This window comes from Pseudorasbora parva, chromosome 12, assembly GCF_024679245.1.
Source record: "Pseudorasbora parva isolate DD20220531a chromosome 12, ASM2467924v1, whole genome shotgun sequence".
Classification (NCBI taxonomy): domain Eukaryota; kingdom Metazoa; phylum Chordata; class Actinopteri; order Cypriniformes; family Gobionidae; genus Pseudorasbora; species Pseudorasbora parva.
The window spans coordinates 29,469,820-29,486,741 of record NC_090183.1 but is presented as its reverse complement, the minus strand read 5'-3'; the positions used below and the strand labels follow the sequence as shown (position 1 = coordinate 29,486,741).

At 36.6% G+C, this 16,922-nt stretch overlaps 1 protein-coding gene across 1 annotated transcript in view; it reads right to left on the bottom strand.

The window, feature by feature from the left end:
* Nucleotides 1-16,395, bottom strand: part of jak1 (Janus kinase 1) — a 42,464-nt gene extending 26,069 nt beyond the window's left edge. The window contains exons 1-4 of the mRNA XM_067459806.1: nt 16,153-16,395; nt 3,257-3,462; nt 1,633-1,756; nt 117-270 (exon numbers count right to left, since the gene is read on the bottom strand). Coding sequence (XP_067315907.1) covers nt 117-270; nt 1,633-1,756; nt 3,257-3,455 — 477 coding nt within the window. The 5' untranslated portion in view covers nt 3,456-3,462; nt 16,153-16,395. The remainder of the gene's footprint in view (nt 1-116; nt 271-1,632; nt 1,757-3,256; nt 3,463-16,152) is intronic.
* Between the last annotated feature and the right edge of the window lie 527 nt (nt 16,396-16,922).

Sequence of the window (16,922 nt, the reverse complement as noted above, 5' to 3'; positions counted from 1 at the left end):
TAGCCATCAAGCCACAATGCCCCGTAGCACAGAACAGGCAATATTCATTATGTTTACCTTGTTATAGTGACATGGACAACCATGCTTGTAAAACCTCAGATGTTTCTTGAACTCACCTGTGCAAATAGGTAGTCAAGAGATGCAGCATCTAATAGAGGAGTCCCCTCAGGCCCCTTCTGGGAGTTCAAAACAGCTTTCTGTTTACTGAGTGAGTGTCTCCAAACTGGAGACTCTGTCTCATTGGTGCCATGCCAGTTTGTGAAATAAAACCTGTGTAAACAAGTAAAGTGAGTTGTCAAAGAACTGACAAGTGTTTCTTGAACTATGGGTACTTTCATGTCACAAGGTTTGATTTTTAATAAAACTAACGCATTAAAACTTTTTCTTTATTGGGCAATAGTTGTTTAAGAAATATCCTTGTATATCTATCAAAAGAAAAATTAAGTAAAACAAGTAGACAAATATGTACAGGTATATGTGGTTTATGAGGCACAACTGTGTATAATGATGTGTATATTATGGCCTAAACATGGTTTATGTGTCCTTTTAAACCAAAATGCTTAAAAACACACCAAATAGTTGTTGTTTTTTTCTAATTCAAATAATGCAGAACGTTTTCTGTGATGGGTAGGTTTAGGGGTAGGGTTAGTGTAGGGGGATGGAATATACGATTTGTACAGTATTAGAACCATTATGCCTATGGAGAGTCCCCATAAACCACAAATTCAAGAATGTGTGCGCGTGTGTATGTGTTTGTACGTGTTGTCATAAAATCATGATGACAGGAGCTGATAACATACAAAAACATGCCAAACAAACATCATGACAAAGGCTTACATTATGTAAATATACTAACATATGCTACACGCAACACCAAATCTTGTGTCAACAATCAACAGAAAAACTTCATAAACCCATTGCCACGCGAGCGAGAGTTCATTGTAAACAGGAAACAGCATTAGTGTGAAAAAAGTGCTCTGTGCCACAGAGGAAGAGAGGGTGCGCAAAGGTTGACCATAACCTGTTTGTGCGCACAACAGGTAAGCTACGCACGGGGAGACAGCGATTCTGTACCAACCACTCGCTTGCAATATAGTAATTGGTTCTTATCTTAGTTTCACAAGTAAAAAGGGGAAGCTCAGGGGATCCTATGTTTTGCTTAGCAAGGGTGCACATTTTATTGAACAAAATGTCTTTCGAAATAGGAAAGGACTAAAACACTGTCAGATGTGGAAACACAAGCAGTTTTTGTTTTGTCCTAAATAAAGATTGTAACAGATTTGATACAGGTGTGCCACAGGGCTCTGTAAAGAGACCACTGCATTTCTAGCATTTGCATGAAAATAAACAGCTGATACTGACACATCACTGCCATAAAATGATACATTGCCAAATCAAGAAATATCCAGGATATTTCCCCTCTTCAAAATCACAATAAAAAACAAATTCTATTTTATTATTATTATTTTATTATGGACAATACAATTTATTATGTATTAATGTCTGTAGTCCTAAAGCTCGCGAGAGAATTGGAATTTTTGAGCCATGGTTTCTCCCTGGAATCTCTAATGGGGTTTTTGAACAGCAGTCTTTATTTATTTTTTTATAAAGCATTAACTTGTTGTCTCTCACCTCATACGGTAGTGAAGTTTGATGCTGGTCTCCTCTGTGATTTTGAACACATGATTGGGAGCATACCAGAGATCCTGGCTCTCTTCATACAGTGCAAACAGGTTGTGGCACAAAGGCGAGATGTCTGGGGGACAAAACATTTTCAAAATTAGAGGCTGATTCCAATGGTTAACTTCTCTCACAAGATGAGGATGATGATCAAACAAACAAACAAACAAAACTAAACAAAACTAAATACACCACTAGTTAGTCAACAGCGAATAACCTCCTGAGATAATGCCTAAAAGGAAATAGTGGCTAAATGATGAGAAAAAATGATGAGAAAAGTCCTAACAAAGCTTTTTACTGGAACATAACACTAAAGTATGTCAAAGATTGTACATCTCCTGTGAAAAAGAAAAGAAAAAAAACATTTGATATTAGTTAAAAACTTTTTAAAAAACAAGTCACAAGTTCACAAAGCTTAAGGAATTGTAAAATACACATTTTAGTATAATTGATTTGAATTCAATTTTATATTTAAAATTTTCATTATAGTAATTTTGTTGCATTTTGTCACTTTTATTTATTGTTTATTTTAAGTCTACACAATTTGTATTTTTTCATTTACCGGTATTTCAATATTTGAGTTTGATTTAATAAATAAATCAAGTTAAACTAAATCAGAAATGTTGTCTTTTGCAGCTAGCTGAAATTAAAGTTAAAGTAGAACAAAAAGAAAATGAATTGTGCTTTGAAATAAGTTATTTTACAAATGCTTTTTTTACAATTTACATTTACATAATTTACATTTATGAATTTGGCAGCCACTTTTATCCAATGCAACTTGCAGTGAATTCAAATGCATAAATTTGTTTCCTGGGAGTTTTTAGGTTATTTAAAAAAAAGTGATAGGTCACAGAATACCTAACCTTTGAAGTAAAACCAGTGGATAACTACTGGGTGTGAAAATAAACTGTGAAACAAACACCATTGCAGTTCCTCTCCAGCAGCTGCCTTCTTGTCTAATATAAACTTCCCTTTCCTCTCTCACTGTCCAAGCCAACTTCTGTCCTTGGCCGCAACTTTGAGGAAATTCTGGACGTGACATTTAAACCCAGCAGCCATTTTGTGGCTTAATACTGATCAAGAGCCAAAAAGAGAGATATGGTGTTCTATTAGGAGATGGAAAGGGATGGACAGGGAAAGTCAGTTGCAGTGCTTCTCATCCTAAGGTCAATGTCTCGTCACCCATGTTACATGATGATACCAACAGTAAAAACCCTTCAAGTTCCTCTTTTGTATTCTGTGAAATGCTGACGATACAAAAAACCCATTCCTCAAAGTCTCACAATCAAAATATGAAACCGAATGCACGAAGAATGCCCTTTTTAAACACGCATTGACTTTTATCTGTAAAAACTTTTTTTGGTTGTCCATTTCCCTTTCTACAGCACACTTGATACGGATGGAAAAGGAACAAAAGTACACAACAAAAAGTGCATTGTAACTATGAAAAATTGCTGTCTAAACAGTTGATGAAATTATACATGACTGCTAAGAAAACAGACCATCGTGATCACACTCCATGTCCTAAGAGATCCATTAGATGGTGCTCTAAATAGGCGGCCATCTAAACACTTACGGCATTTCTTGCCAGCCTCCACGCACAGGTCCTCCGCCGTGTGGCAGTCTTTGAAGTATTCGAGCTGGTGCAGTTCAGGCAGGTAGAAGTGGATCTCCAGTCCTTTCATGACAGTAGGAACGGTCATCTCTGCCTTCCTCTGTTTTTTCATCTTCCCACATAGTTGCCTGCCCAGCTCCATGAGTCTTACTTTTAGCATCCAGACACTTCGAAATAAACAGAGGTAAAAGAGAGATTTAGTGATGAACTGTGGGTCCCTGCTTGGATGAGAAATCATTTAACTTTTATGAAATAACATAAATGTGACATTATGTTACATTAGGTTACATTTATAACAAATGTCATACTTGAATGAACCATACAATTTCATTTGTATTCATTTGTATTGTATTGTTCAATTTTGTAGAAGCACATGCATGAGCTTGCATTACGGGTTAAGCTTGACATTGTGGAAAATAGAATAATAGAATCAAAATAATAGAAGAAAAAAAAACAGCCCTTTTACCCGTTAGGGAGGTGACAGTGAGAATTTTTTTCCCTCACAGTCACATTACAGTGCTTGTGCATTGAGCGGACGTGAACGAATGACAGTGCGGCCGTGCGCATTTTACTTTCGGTTTGCCAATTCGGGGGCAGGTTGCTTGAACTTATGAACTTTGTTCATTAGCCTTATTATTCTTAATGAAAAACACAACAACAAAACAGTACAATGAAAAAACTCCCTTAAATTCCGCTTTTACATTTAGCTTTGAAACCAAATCTTCCACGATCATTTTGTCATTCAGCTCCTCGCGCTCTCCTCACTCTCTGCTGCTGGTCTGTGCTGCGACTCTCTTTTGGCTCACGCTGCACGTTTAGGATTTTATTGTAGGTAATAGGGCTGTCATGTATTCAAATATATTTGAATATCTATGCGCAACACTAATCTATCAACTTGATCTGGATTAAGTGTGGCTCTTTTATTGACGGATAGCCAGTTTTACATGTGCACTTTTTTGTGTCATTCCGATTAAAATAATTCCAATTGAAAGATTCGCCTTTGGCTTGGCTTGCTCAGTTGGGGACACTAAAAATATGATTAAAGTTATTCAACTTATTATACAAATAAAATATATGAATTAGGTCTTATTTAATTCTATAAACTATAATACTGATCTGCCAACATTGTCGCTATATGATAAATTAAAATAAGCTGATAACATCACTGTTTTCTCCAGTACGACTGTACAGCCAAATCTAATTTTGTCGCAATATTATCCTGTTTGACACTGTGAAGCTGCTTTGACACAATCGTGATTGTAAAAGCGCTATATAAATAAAGTTGATTGATTGATTGATTCAGTGGGCTGTTTACATGAGACGTTATCTAAACCGATCTGGGTTTTACATGTGCTGACTTTCAGTCTGAATCATTTTGTGGCATGCACACACTTTGTCTTCCGCATCAGAAATGTCGACGCTGTCCTCTCCAGCAGCTGGAATGTGTTAACGGTTGCCATAGCAACTCTTAACACATGGAGTTATAGGGTTTTATAAAAGCTATTTATTTATTGGGAAGTGTTATAGGCGCAGTTGAAGTAAAAAGTGCCTGGGTCAAACACTTTCAAGATAAGAGGGTGTAGCCAGGTTATGTCTGTGTCATTATTCCAACAATCGGCCTCATTCATAAAACACGAGCAGAACGAATTTGTGTGTAAATCCTTCGTAAAGCCGCTCTGACATACATTTTCGGATTCACGAAAATGTTCGTATTTTCAAAATGTTAGTTGGTACGAAAGAAATTTACACCTGCTCCCTAACACAAGTAAATGGTGCGTAAAACATTTAAACGTTTGTGTTTTAATTTAGGCAAACTGATGACATTGGATTTTAATGCACTATGTAGGGCAGACCTACCATAATAATATTTCAAGAGTTGATTTGCCCCGTCTTTTTAGTTTAGTTTTGTTTGTACTGTTTAACTTTGGGTAACAGGCAGCACTCATCACTGTCATTTTTTACGAGCCCGTCCAATCACAGTGGAGGGGCAGGACAAAAACTACACCGACCAATCATCCCACTTGTAGACCAAACGAACAACAATAATAGAGAAGTTAATACTGTTTTTTACAGCATTTCTAAATTCAGTAATATTCTTAAAAATGAGATCCTAATAACACATAACTACCATGGATATTCTGTATCATAGCAACCAAAGTATCTCTGGAAAAACGCTGCCCTTGCAAAGCGCTCTCAAGTGCCACCAGCTGGCCGTTTTCAAAAGAGCACCAGGTGTTTAGCTGGCTAAAACATGCTTTGGTGGACACACAATAATTTAATATTTATTGCTGGTCATTTGGCCAATTAGTCTCTTCCACATTTATGCAAAATCCTGGAGCCAAATCTGAGAAAGAAGTCCAGAAGAGTCCACAGCATTCCTGGTCATGTCATTTGCATTTGTAACTCAAATGCAAAAAATAGGGTGGGGATTATGCTAATTATGAATGAGCGTGCACGCACATCCTATTTACGCATGTTATTATTACTATGTTATTATTTACGCATAGACATGCCTGGCAAACTACCTTATCTTTCATGTTTACTTTACCATCTACAGTGTAGAATAGAGTAGGGACCGGGCTGCATTTTTCTGTCCGAGCCCGGCCCGCGTCCGACAGAGCAGTAACCGAACCCGACCCGAGCCCGACAGGCATTAAAATATTTATGTCCGAGCCCGACCCGAGCCCGACAGTTAAAATCTTTTTTTTTTTCTCATATACTAATGACACGTACGTTTGTCTGTGTGGAAAGCTCGCTTTTATTAAGCAACTGTAGGAAGGCATTCTGAAATATTTACAGACGAGCGCATCAGCACGCGCATGGGGCATCAAACTTTACACAGAGCCCAATCAAATAGCCAACTGAAATTAAATGAACAAAGGTCTGCTAAAAATGGCCCAAGCTAACAGAACAAAACATTAACGTAACACAACGGAAATGCTTATTGAAATGAAAGTCATCTTACCAATTTTCTCAAACTGTATGGTTCCTAAACTGCAACATGGGATCTATTTACATAATCTATCCATCAAAGTTTAGGCTAATCGAGGTTAAGAAAAAGGATTGCATCAACTGTGGATGGCTTCAAGGCTGTCCTGCTGCCAGCAGCGCTGAAGTTGCGCTCACTGGAATGACAAGGATGCCACGGGCAATATGCAAGCACGTGTAAGGGGGTAATCTAGCACTCGGAAAGCGTTCCACCCATAGGGGCGGGGTGCAAGGGGGTAAACGCACGTGCAAGGGGGTAATCTAGCACTCGGAAAGCGTTCCACCCATAGGGGCGGCCATTGCTAACCAAGCCATCACCTGCTGTTAGCATCCCAATGACTCCCATTCATTTTTGAGTCACTTCGACAGTAAATAACTTTACATCTGAGGCGTTTAAAGACTCCATTTGTCCATTGTTTATTTATAAAAAAAACACGACAATGCATAAAGGGCTCCATTATCTTGTATCTTACACTATCGCCCCGTAGAAGCTGGTTTTGTAAAAATAGACTAACGATTGCGTCATAACCTATGCGACTCTGTCACACAGTTGACAAATTACTGTATAGACAGGAGGAGACGCTCAGAAACTATCTTTTACTGTCTATGAGGCAGTCGGGGGGACGGGGAAATGAAGTCTGATAAAGTCAAGGGGGAAGAATGGGGAGACGCCCATAGTGAGCCAAAAGCAACAGGAGAAAATATTTAAACAACGAAATTCAGATTTCACTTTCCACAACAACTAGAAGACCTACAACTGTCAGATAGATTGCTTACGTCACATCTACATCGTCAAGCTCAGTCTGAGCCTGCGCAGTTCGCTCAGCCATCAGGAAGTGAGTGCCTCTGATTGGCCTCATTTCAGCCGTTGGAGTCAATGGGATAGCTCTGTCCATTTCATTTACTGTCTATGCCAGGGGTCTCCAACCTTTTTTCATTTAAGAGCTACTTTTTAAAAATGAAAGCCGCCGAGAGCTACTCATGTTCTACAATACTTAAAACTCTTAAATAATGCATCATAATTCTCATACTAACAACAATCCAAACTGTTTTACACATAAACATTTTACGGTAGCCCACTAAGTACCAATTTTGGTACTACAGCAAAATGTTTTATTTATTTATTTATTTATTTTTATTTAACTATTTTTTTAAAATCAATTAAATGCAATATGTTTATTATATACGATAATAATTATTCATCAATATAAGTAAATCATATATAAACATTTAAAGGCTGTATGCTGTTTTAATCATTGTTTATACATAAAATATCAAGTGAAAAATAAGGAACCATCTAGGCATAATTATTATCATTAGAGGAGACGTATTATTATTACATAGAGATGTAGTTAAATCTACAGTATAGGCTGCAACAGTAGCCTAATATATTCTGTCAATTTCTCCATGTTAAACTTCAAGTTAAATTAAACGTATATTTTGACGGGTTGCCGTGAAGACCTTTGAGTGTCTGTGTTCATGTGACAGCTTTCTTAAACGAAACGTTTAATTCTCATGAAGTGGCAGTTTATGCGTTCGTGTGTCCTCATAGTGGCACACGGCAGAGACACGCGAGTGTGTGTGTGTGGGCGCGCGCTGCCGCGCCCTCGCATCTGCGCCCGTTATTCACACAGAGACGCAGAATTTGCAGGAGTAATATTTTAATAGTAATTTGCAGTTTAATATTCACAGACACTAGTATATAGCCGGCTACAGTTTGGAGCCCTGCGCTTGGAATAACATGAAAGATGCGTGTACCGAATATATTCGGGAGTCTGTAGGCTACTACCGGCAACAGAAATGCTGGTATCGTCTTTTTTTTCTTTCTTTTTTTTTATGTCACTACTAACATGGTACTAAAGTAGCCTACCTGTACTTCTGACAACTCTACATTTGCATGTTTACATTTGTTCAAAAATAAAAAAAAGTCAGTCTTAATTAGCTCACTCTTATTAGATGCCAGGTAGGCCTACGTCTTGGCGAGCTACCTCCAATCAGGCCACAAGCTACTGGTAGCTCGCGAGCGACGTGCTGGAGACCCCTGGTCTATGCGCACGTGTTGCGCGTTGTTGTCACGGCGACATAAACAAATTTCCGCATGCAGGAAGATGGATGTTAGGGTAATATTTTACATTCATTTTAATCACAAAAACAAACCATTGAATCAAGTTAAACAGGCCCATTGACTACTTGCATAATAAGCAGTTTTAAGTTTAAAAGGTTCAATGCCTTATCGCGCTAACGTGACCGAGCCCGACCCGGACCCGAACCCGAACGTCATTTCTAAATATCTGTCCGAACCCAGCCCGACCCGTCGGGTACCGTCGGAACCCGTCGGGCTCGGGTATCCATCCTCTAGTGTAGAAATGTTTCTAGACACTACTTTTAAGATGGGTTGTGGCCAATTGTCTGCTCAGGTTTGCCTGTTCTGAGAGTTATCTTCCATTTTCAAAACAGACTGGCTATTATTTGCTTGATTTGGTCATGGACCTACGCTACAATATGTTTAGACCACCCTCTATTAATTGAGATGGCAAACAATAAAATAAAAAACAAACGTTCTAATCACAGACTGGAAAAAATGCACTACATGGCGCTTTAAAAAACGGATAGTTCGATTATAGATATTTTACGTCATGTTCAAATGCATATTCAAATATCGAACAAAAACTGACAGCCCTAGTAGGTAGTGTTGTCACGATACCAGACTAATATACCTTGATACCGATACTAAATCGATACCAAAGGAAAAAAAAAAAGAGGAAAAAAACAGTAAAAGTAATTGAACAATATGATCACAGACCTTATTATTCATTGTTTTATTTTTTGACTAAAAATTCACTTGGCCAGGATGTTCCTGCCCTGTTTTTTAACCATTCCCTTCTCTTATTGCTATAACAACTACATGCCAGTGTGAACATCCTTACAGAGATCATCATTATCAATCATGTTATCATTCACTAACCTTTCCCTTCTGAACAGGTTGGAATGACAAAAATCTTATATCATGATATGAGTAATTTTATTATTTTTAAATGTAATTTTATAATTATAATATAGATTTTTAATTGTATTTTTGTTTTTAAAAATAAGCAAAAAATTCAAATTACAAACAATATGACAAATACAGTGCTTTATTTTTCAGCTACATTACGTCTATTTAACAGTAGCAAGTCAAGAAAGAAATTAAATAATCAAATATAAAACTGCTTAGTCTTCACTCTATAATTTAACTATACACTGATTCTTAATAAATATATTTTATTTATTTAGTCAAGCATGTGGTGGTTTTCCATTTTTCATTGTTGTTTGATTAACATTAATCATACCAAATATTAGGTCTGTCTTAAGACCTGCACGGATCTCATTACCTCAACTAAGACATATATCCGACTGTGTTTATCTCAATACTCGCCAGACCGTGCATTTTTACATATTTTTGACCATTCAAAACCCAACCCGCTGCGCGTATATATTTGACTCTTCTACTTCCAATGTTTAGTGAACGGTGGAAGCAGAGCTCTGCACACACATCACCTGCTGTAACACATCGACGCAAATTAAGAAATACAGCTCATATTAGCGCTGACCTCCTTAAAGTACCGGTACTGATAAAAGTCCATATCGTACCGTTTGTAATAGCAGGGTATCGCAATACTTTTATAGTACCGGTATATCGTGCAACACTACTAGAAGGTAATCTGTTCTCTAACTGAACAAAATGATTTTAATAAACAACGGTGGGTGGTGCTGCAAGTCCGGTAACACCGACTGTCGCAGCAAGCCTAATATTATTATCAATCAAAATGAATCTACTGTGGAGCTTATTACTACCGGTAATATGTAATAAACTTGTGTTTTGTTTCACTAGTGCAGTGTCCGTTCTCAGAGCATATAAGCCCTGCCCGCTTGAGTCGTGTAATTCCTGCCTTTATTAGAGAAAATTATATTTTCAGCCCCCTACTTCCGACGATTTAAATATTTCGGTATTGATTACTATCGAAGCTCAAAAAAAAAATGGCATTCAAGCCGGCCCATACACTTTTGATCAATTTAATGTCCTTGCTGAATTAAATTATTTATTAATAACCGAAGATGACATCGGAAAGTCTGTTAGAATATATTTACACTACAAGGACAAATGCACAAATACAATGCTACATCCACATGCATTTAACCATTCATTCACAGAGGATGAGCGTGAATATGAATGTTAATATCTAAAAGCAGTCAGCCAGTCCTCTGTACTAATGATATTTTTGAAAGGCAGCATAATTAATATTATAACGGACAAAGCTGGACTGGAGGGGGTTTTGAACACAAATCCATGGGACTTTACTAAAATGCAGTGAAGTGGATAAACAGCTGACAGCAGATAAAGGCAATGGTAGCAAACAACAATGGATGATGATGGACGTCGGACACACAGATGAGTAACAGCAGCAGTATATCAACAGAGAGGTAGACATATAAAGGGAAAGGGAAAACTGCATTTTGCTTTTCTTGAGCTCTTTATGACCAAACAACAACATATGACTTTCATTAAACATTATATACATTTTATCATTAATGTCCTTCAGTGAATTCACTGTTATATAAAGTGTTTATTTTTGTCTGACCGCAGCCCTAATGGAGTCTAGCCTACATTATAATGACATTTTTACATATTGAATAACATGTAATGTGCCTTTATAACATTTGCCACAACTTTGAATATGTTTTGAATATACTGTCTGTCCACCATGAGCTGGAGACTCTAGCCTATTACTTTAAGCATGCAGTATTACTCTTAATCAACGAAAGTACAACATACTTAATGTCCTCACTACAGGCGCCCTCACATGAAGCAATTTAAATCAACCACTCATCCTACGGCGAACATGAGGGAGGGTAAGATGAACGTTGTTCGCATCCGAATCAGATGGTTTTGACTCAGTGGATCTCCTTTCAGACCTGCAGGTCAAGACATGTTGAGATGCCAAGATCCCTGCAGGCATGTGAAAGGACTTTCCTGAGATAAATGAATGCAAAAACAAACTGTCCTGAAACAGAAATCTAATTGCAACCAGTTAATGACCACATTTGTCTTTAAAGTGGCATTAGCAAATTCAAGAAGCAGAACAAACTGAGACTATTGCTTTGGCTTTATGAAATTTTAGTATAATTAGATCACAAATCCACTCAACATTCAACACCTCACAGCCTGGGTAGAAGATAGGACATGCATTGTGTCCCATTACTTATTACACATTGGAAGAATAAATCACTTTTTTTGTTAGAACTAAATAGTATGCATGTGTATGTGATATTTGACATTGTCATAGTATTGGCTTAATGTGTGCAATTTGATTTTTAAAACAAAAATAATTCTAACAAATTTTTTTTTAATATAGGGATTTTTTTATATATGGGAAATTTAAATTGATCAACAATCATTTGGTCCTAAATCAGGAAGCCGTTACTGATGGTTTAATATCTTAGGCTAAATTAACAACTCTGTATAGATTCTGGACTTCTTTTTTAACATCTCTGTTTAATTTAGTTTATTTAATGTTTATTGGACAATCATAAAACCTCACAAATCAGAGTTTAAAACTATTTTTCAATACATCCCAAATTTTGGTATTAGGGTTATAAAAATCAGAATAGAAATAGAAAATAAAAGAGGTTATATATTTAGTTTAAATTGATAATGTTATAATGGTCAAGCATCTCCAGAAATATTCCTACGGCTGTTTCTCAAGGTTTTTCAGTTTAATAAACATCCATCAATCAATATCTGTGATTGAAGCGCTCCTCTTTGCAGTCATGTCCTTATGCAGAAGCTTGTTTCAGCTGATATCGACTTGCATAACAGAGCCACCACTGACACCCTCAACCAGTCTGTAAAATGGCCAAACATTGCAAGCAATTCAAATGTTTAGTGACTAGCTTTCCATTTAGTTCCTTTCCTTTATAATGTTTTAACTTGCATTTTATAAGAAGTTCTCCTTTTCAGATTCCCGTGTCAGATTCCTTTCTCATATCCAAGACACAGTACCCAAGTAATCTAGGGAAGTTTTAGAAAGGATAATGTTTAAGTTTGACACTGTTCTGCAAGCTGTTAAAATGATTCTCTATTTGCTTCACAGGTATATGATTCACAATACCATTCTTCTGTTTACTTGACACGGCCTCACTTCCTGAGGTGTTGACGTGCCGCTCGCTGATAAAGTCATGGTTAACGCTGTTCCTCCACACTTTAGACCCTGCGACTGCTCTGCTGCTAGACCGCTTAGGTGCAGGAACCTACTGTTTTATCCTGTTTGCAGCCTCTTAATACCAATGAAAACCTTTTTCAAATGAACCTAAAATAGAGGTAAGTTTAGTTTTCATGGACAGCTTCCTTTGTCAAGATTCTTCTAAAGATTATTGTATCTGTATCATAAGGACTAAATATATTTTATTTAGCCTTTAATTATGTTATTCAACATGATCCTGTAATAATCTGTAATATCATATTAATTACGCAATCACATCTACACTACTTTAAGGTTATTGATGAACCTTTTGAGCAGAAACTTGAGCATTCCAAAGAAAATTCCGAAATGGTATCCAATAAATGGGTAAAATTAAAGAACACATATAATTAAAATATTTGTAACTGATATCATTCTTACAAACTGTTACCGTAACAGCAAGAACATTATTTGATTATTAACTTATGATAATACGCCAAGGTCTATATTTCTTGACAAAATACATTCCTCTTCACACAAGAGTTTTACATTTAGAAGCAATATCTGTTTCTGTTATGTTATGTTTTGACACGTACAGAAGCATATGACTGAACAGTCATTTTCTTTACCGAAAACTGCCTCTGACAACTTATATACCATGACATATATCAAAATATTGTCATTGTTCTCGTCATGAAGGCATCATTAGTCCACATTAACATGAACAGTCAGTAAATCATGCAGTACAGCATGTTCTATTATAAAGGGAAACTCCACTCGCAATGTTCAGAGATGGCCACATAAAGATCTCAACATTTCACACTGCCCTCAGTTTATGACTAAACCCACCTCACAATCTGTTTCTTTTCTTTTGGCAGTAGAGGCCAGTTATACCCTAAAAAGCCTCTTCTCACGGCTTTTTGACAAACACCAGGATGAGAGCTTCAGATAGACCAGAGTGGTCAATACTTAACATGAATGTCTTACTGTTGGCAGTTTTTATCAGTTTGTTCGTATGGAATTGACTTGAGTCTTAAGGTATGGGAAATAAATTATGAAACTGTAATTAGGGCTGTGAGGTTAATTAAAATCATAATAAAAAATCCTGATGTGAGCATGCACGATTTTTGCACCGCAGAAAGCATGATTTTTTTCCGCCAGCCCCCTCAGAGTGCAATCTGAATGCAGTGGCCTAAATCTAGCACAAGAACAGAGTGGGTTTACCGTTACGACATGGAAGAAAGCACAGAAGCTGGGAAGGTGAATTCAGGGCAGGATAAGGCCTTGGCCAACAACAAAAAAAAGTTGAGTTGAGTTGGTACTACATTTGAATTACTTAACTTTGCGGCCGCTACAAAGGAACACTCTATATAGTATGAATATGTGTAATATGGATTAAATTCAGATGTAATACATTGCCATGTTGTCGCTGCCAACGTGACGTACCAGCATCAGTTTAGTCGCTTCACTGCCATTTATTCAAACCCTGTCCCGTGTCCTCATGGGATAGTAAAGTGTCCATCGAATGCGCACTTCAGAATCTCTGCAAAATGAGTAGTAGATCACATGGGGACTTTTTGCATACTGTTTTTTTTAATACTATGTATTCGGACATAGTACGCTTTTGGTGCACTGTTTTTCGCACAATATATGTATTCGATAAGTACAAGTATTCGATTCTGGACGCAGCAATGATGTATCACAGAGCCAGGTCATTTGCAAGACCTGTCAAACTATCATTACTGCAAAACTATTCACATAGAACACGTTTTTGCGGTTAAAAACATGACGCTGACATTTTTTTCACCTTGAGCACCGTGTAGAATGGAGTGTCATGCGCACGAGATGCTGCAAAAGACGTGGGATCAACGGATAAAGGCGTCCGTCTAGCTCGAATTTACAAACGCAAAGACAAATTGCAAACCAGGTGAACAAAAACAATAATGCAGGCATTTGCGATTTGCACAACAAACGAAATGGTTCAAAGGGGAATAAAGAAATAACCAACACCACCATGTATAATTTATGCAATGATATGGTGCCCACAAATATTGACAAACAGACAAGTATGTGGAAGGAAATTTTGTTTCAAAATTGGGATTAAAATCGAAAGCACAATACTGATAAAAAAACAACAACCATGGTAGTACTTTTTTTTTGTTCATATAGCACAGTGATGACTGCAATTTATATTTTTAAGTGGCTAGTACTGCGATTTAAATGGCACTTCTCACCAATTCATGCTCTATGGGAATTGAATGTCTCAGTTTTTACCATTTTTAGCCAATTATAAAAATGTACTAAATCAAAAAACCCAGGAAATAAAATACTGTAAATTTCTGTGTGTGTGTGTGTGTGTGTGTGTGTGTGTGTGGCGGGTTACTTTTATTTAAAAGGGATTCCCCACTAAAACCTCTATAGGAACTGAATATCTCCCCCCAAGAGTCACTTTTGTCCATGCTGTATCAGATTACTAGCATGAAATTGTCTGGATGACATAATCAAAAAGAACTGCAGTAGTATAGCATGTTGTGGTCCTTTTACCTGGAAATATTTAGTTGATGTATTTTTTGAAACAAACAAAGGGAAAATGTAATGTTTTCTTAGAAATCATAAAAAATGTAAAGACAACCACAATTCAACAGCATTATCTGATGGATTTCCAGAAAATTTGATTTTAAGAGTAGGGACACAATGTGATCTGATTGAACTGGTGTAATAGACTTTATAGAGTACAGATAGACAGATGACTGTTTGAAGAACTATATATATATGTAATTTTTACCAATATTAGCACAATGTAATTAGTTATCCAATTGAACATGTTATCAATATTACCATGATATTATCATATTAAATTCAATATTTATAATGTGCATTATGTGATCATAATACTAGTATATGGTTTATGTATTTATTATTGTTTTATATATATATATATATATATATATATATATATATATATATATATATAGCATAAAAGCTCAGTGTGATTGGAAATTTATACATAAAAAATAATCAGCCTCGGTCGATCTCTACAAGTATATCTATATACTTCAACCCCACACACTTCTGTTCAGCAAACATACAGTTTGTGATAACTGCGTACAAGTGTAGATTTATATCGACAAAACTGCAGTCACAGCTCACAGGAGCAACAAGTTTAACCATGTAACGTTAACTACTGTACAGTCAGAACATGACAAAACCAGCAACAATGTCAATGCTGACCAATTTAGCAACAATAGTACAAACAAAAACTAAACTAAGGATTTATCTAACAATTTTAAAATCGCTTAGGTCTGGTTAGGACCTAGTGCTTTAAAAAAGTAATATTAACTATATCATTTTGCAGCCGTTCACCACCAAGCAGTCTCTAAAAACATTACTTATCGGCCACAAAGAGATTCAATTCCATATATCTACAAATACAATAATTTCAATAATTGCAGATTCCGTTCTATAGACTCAAATGAGTCGCTCCTAGAACACTTTGATTCGACATATTCACCAGCACACAAAATAATAACAGAGGCTCTCACAAACTTGTTTACTAAAATCGCACATGAAAAGAAAACATACAAATATAAACAAACGCACAGAGATCAGACACACAGTCAGGATGTGAAGAGTTACGGCCCTCGTCCTTACCTCGTCAGGCAAAGCTACTTCCGTTTAATTTCGATCATTACAGACGTTTGAACACTTCCTCTCGGTATTTTGTTGATGTAAAGCACTCGTTGTTTAATTCCAAAATGTTCTCCGATTAATATAAGGTTTATCCCACGAGATTATTTTTCAAAACAAACTTCACTTTACAGTGAACAAACCGTGGTTAAGTCTTCATGATCAACTAACCTTTCCTGTCAAGCGTCGACCACATTCCCGAAAATAGGGTAACGACGAGCTCTGTCACACGTTGCCTATTGGCTCATCCTGCTGTCAGTCAAACACTGAACCAATGATTTTACCTCCTAGGCGGAGTTTAAACTAGTGGATTTTTGTTATGGCTGCAGAGCGGTTTATAGGCAGCCGACCATTTAGCCCAGTGATACATGTGATTAAACTCAGTTATATTGTTAATCCTTGTATTGAGGTGATGTAAAATCATTTAAACCGTAAATTAACACAAAACATCAAATGTATACATAGCCGATAGTGTTAACCAACTGATTCAAATGTTTAAAAAATTGTTACAGTTCTAATGAAAAAAAGACAATGAAATACTGCAGCATTCGGATGTTACATTGACATTTAGAGCGACATATTTGATACATACAGGCGATTAAAAGTAGCCTAATGATTAGACACTGCAGCCGTCTAGCCTATAACATAGGCCTATTTCATAAATATTAATAGGCTATATCTATAAATGTTGACTGCAGAAATACAAATGGACTATTATTAATAAACTATTACAT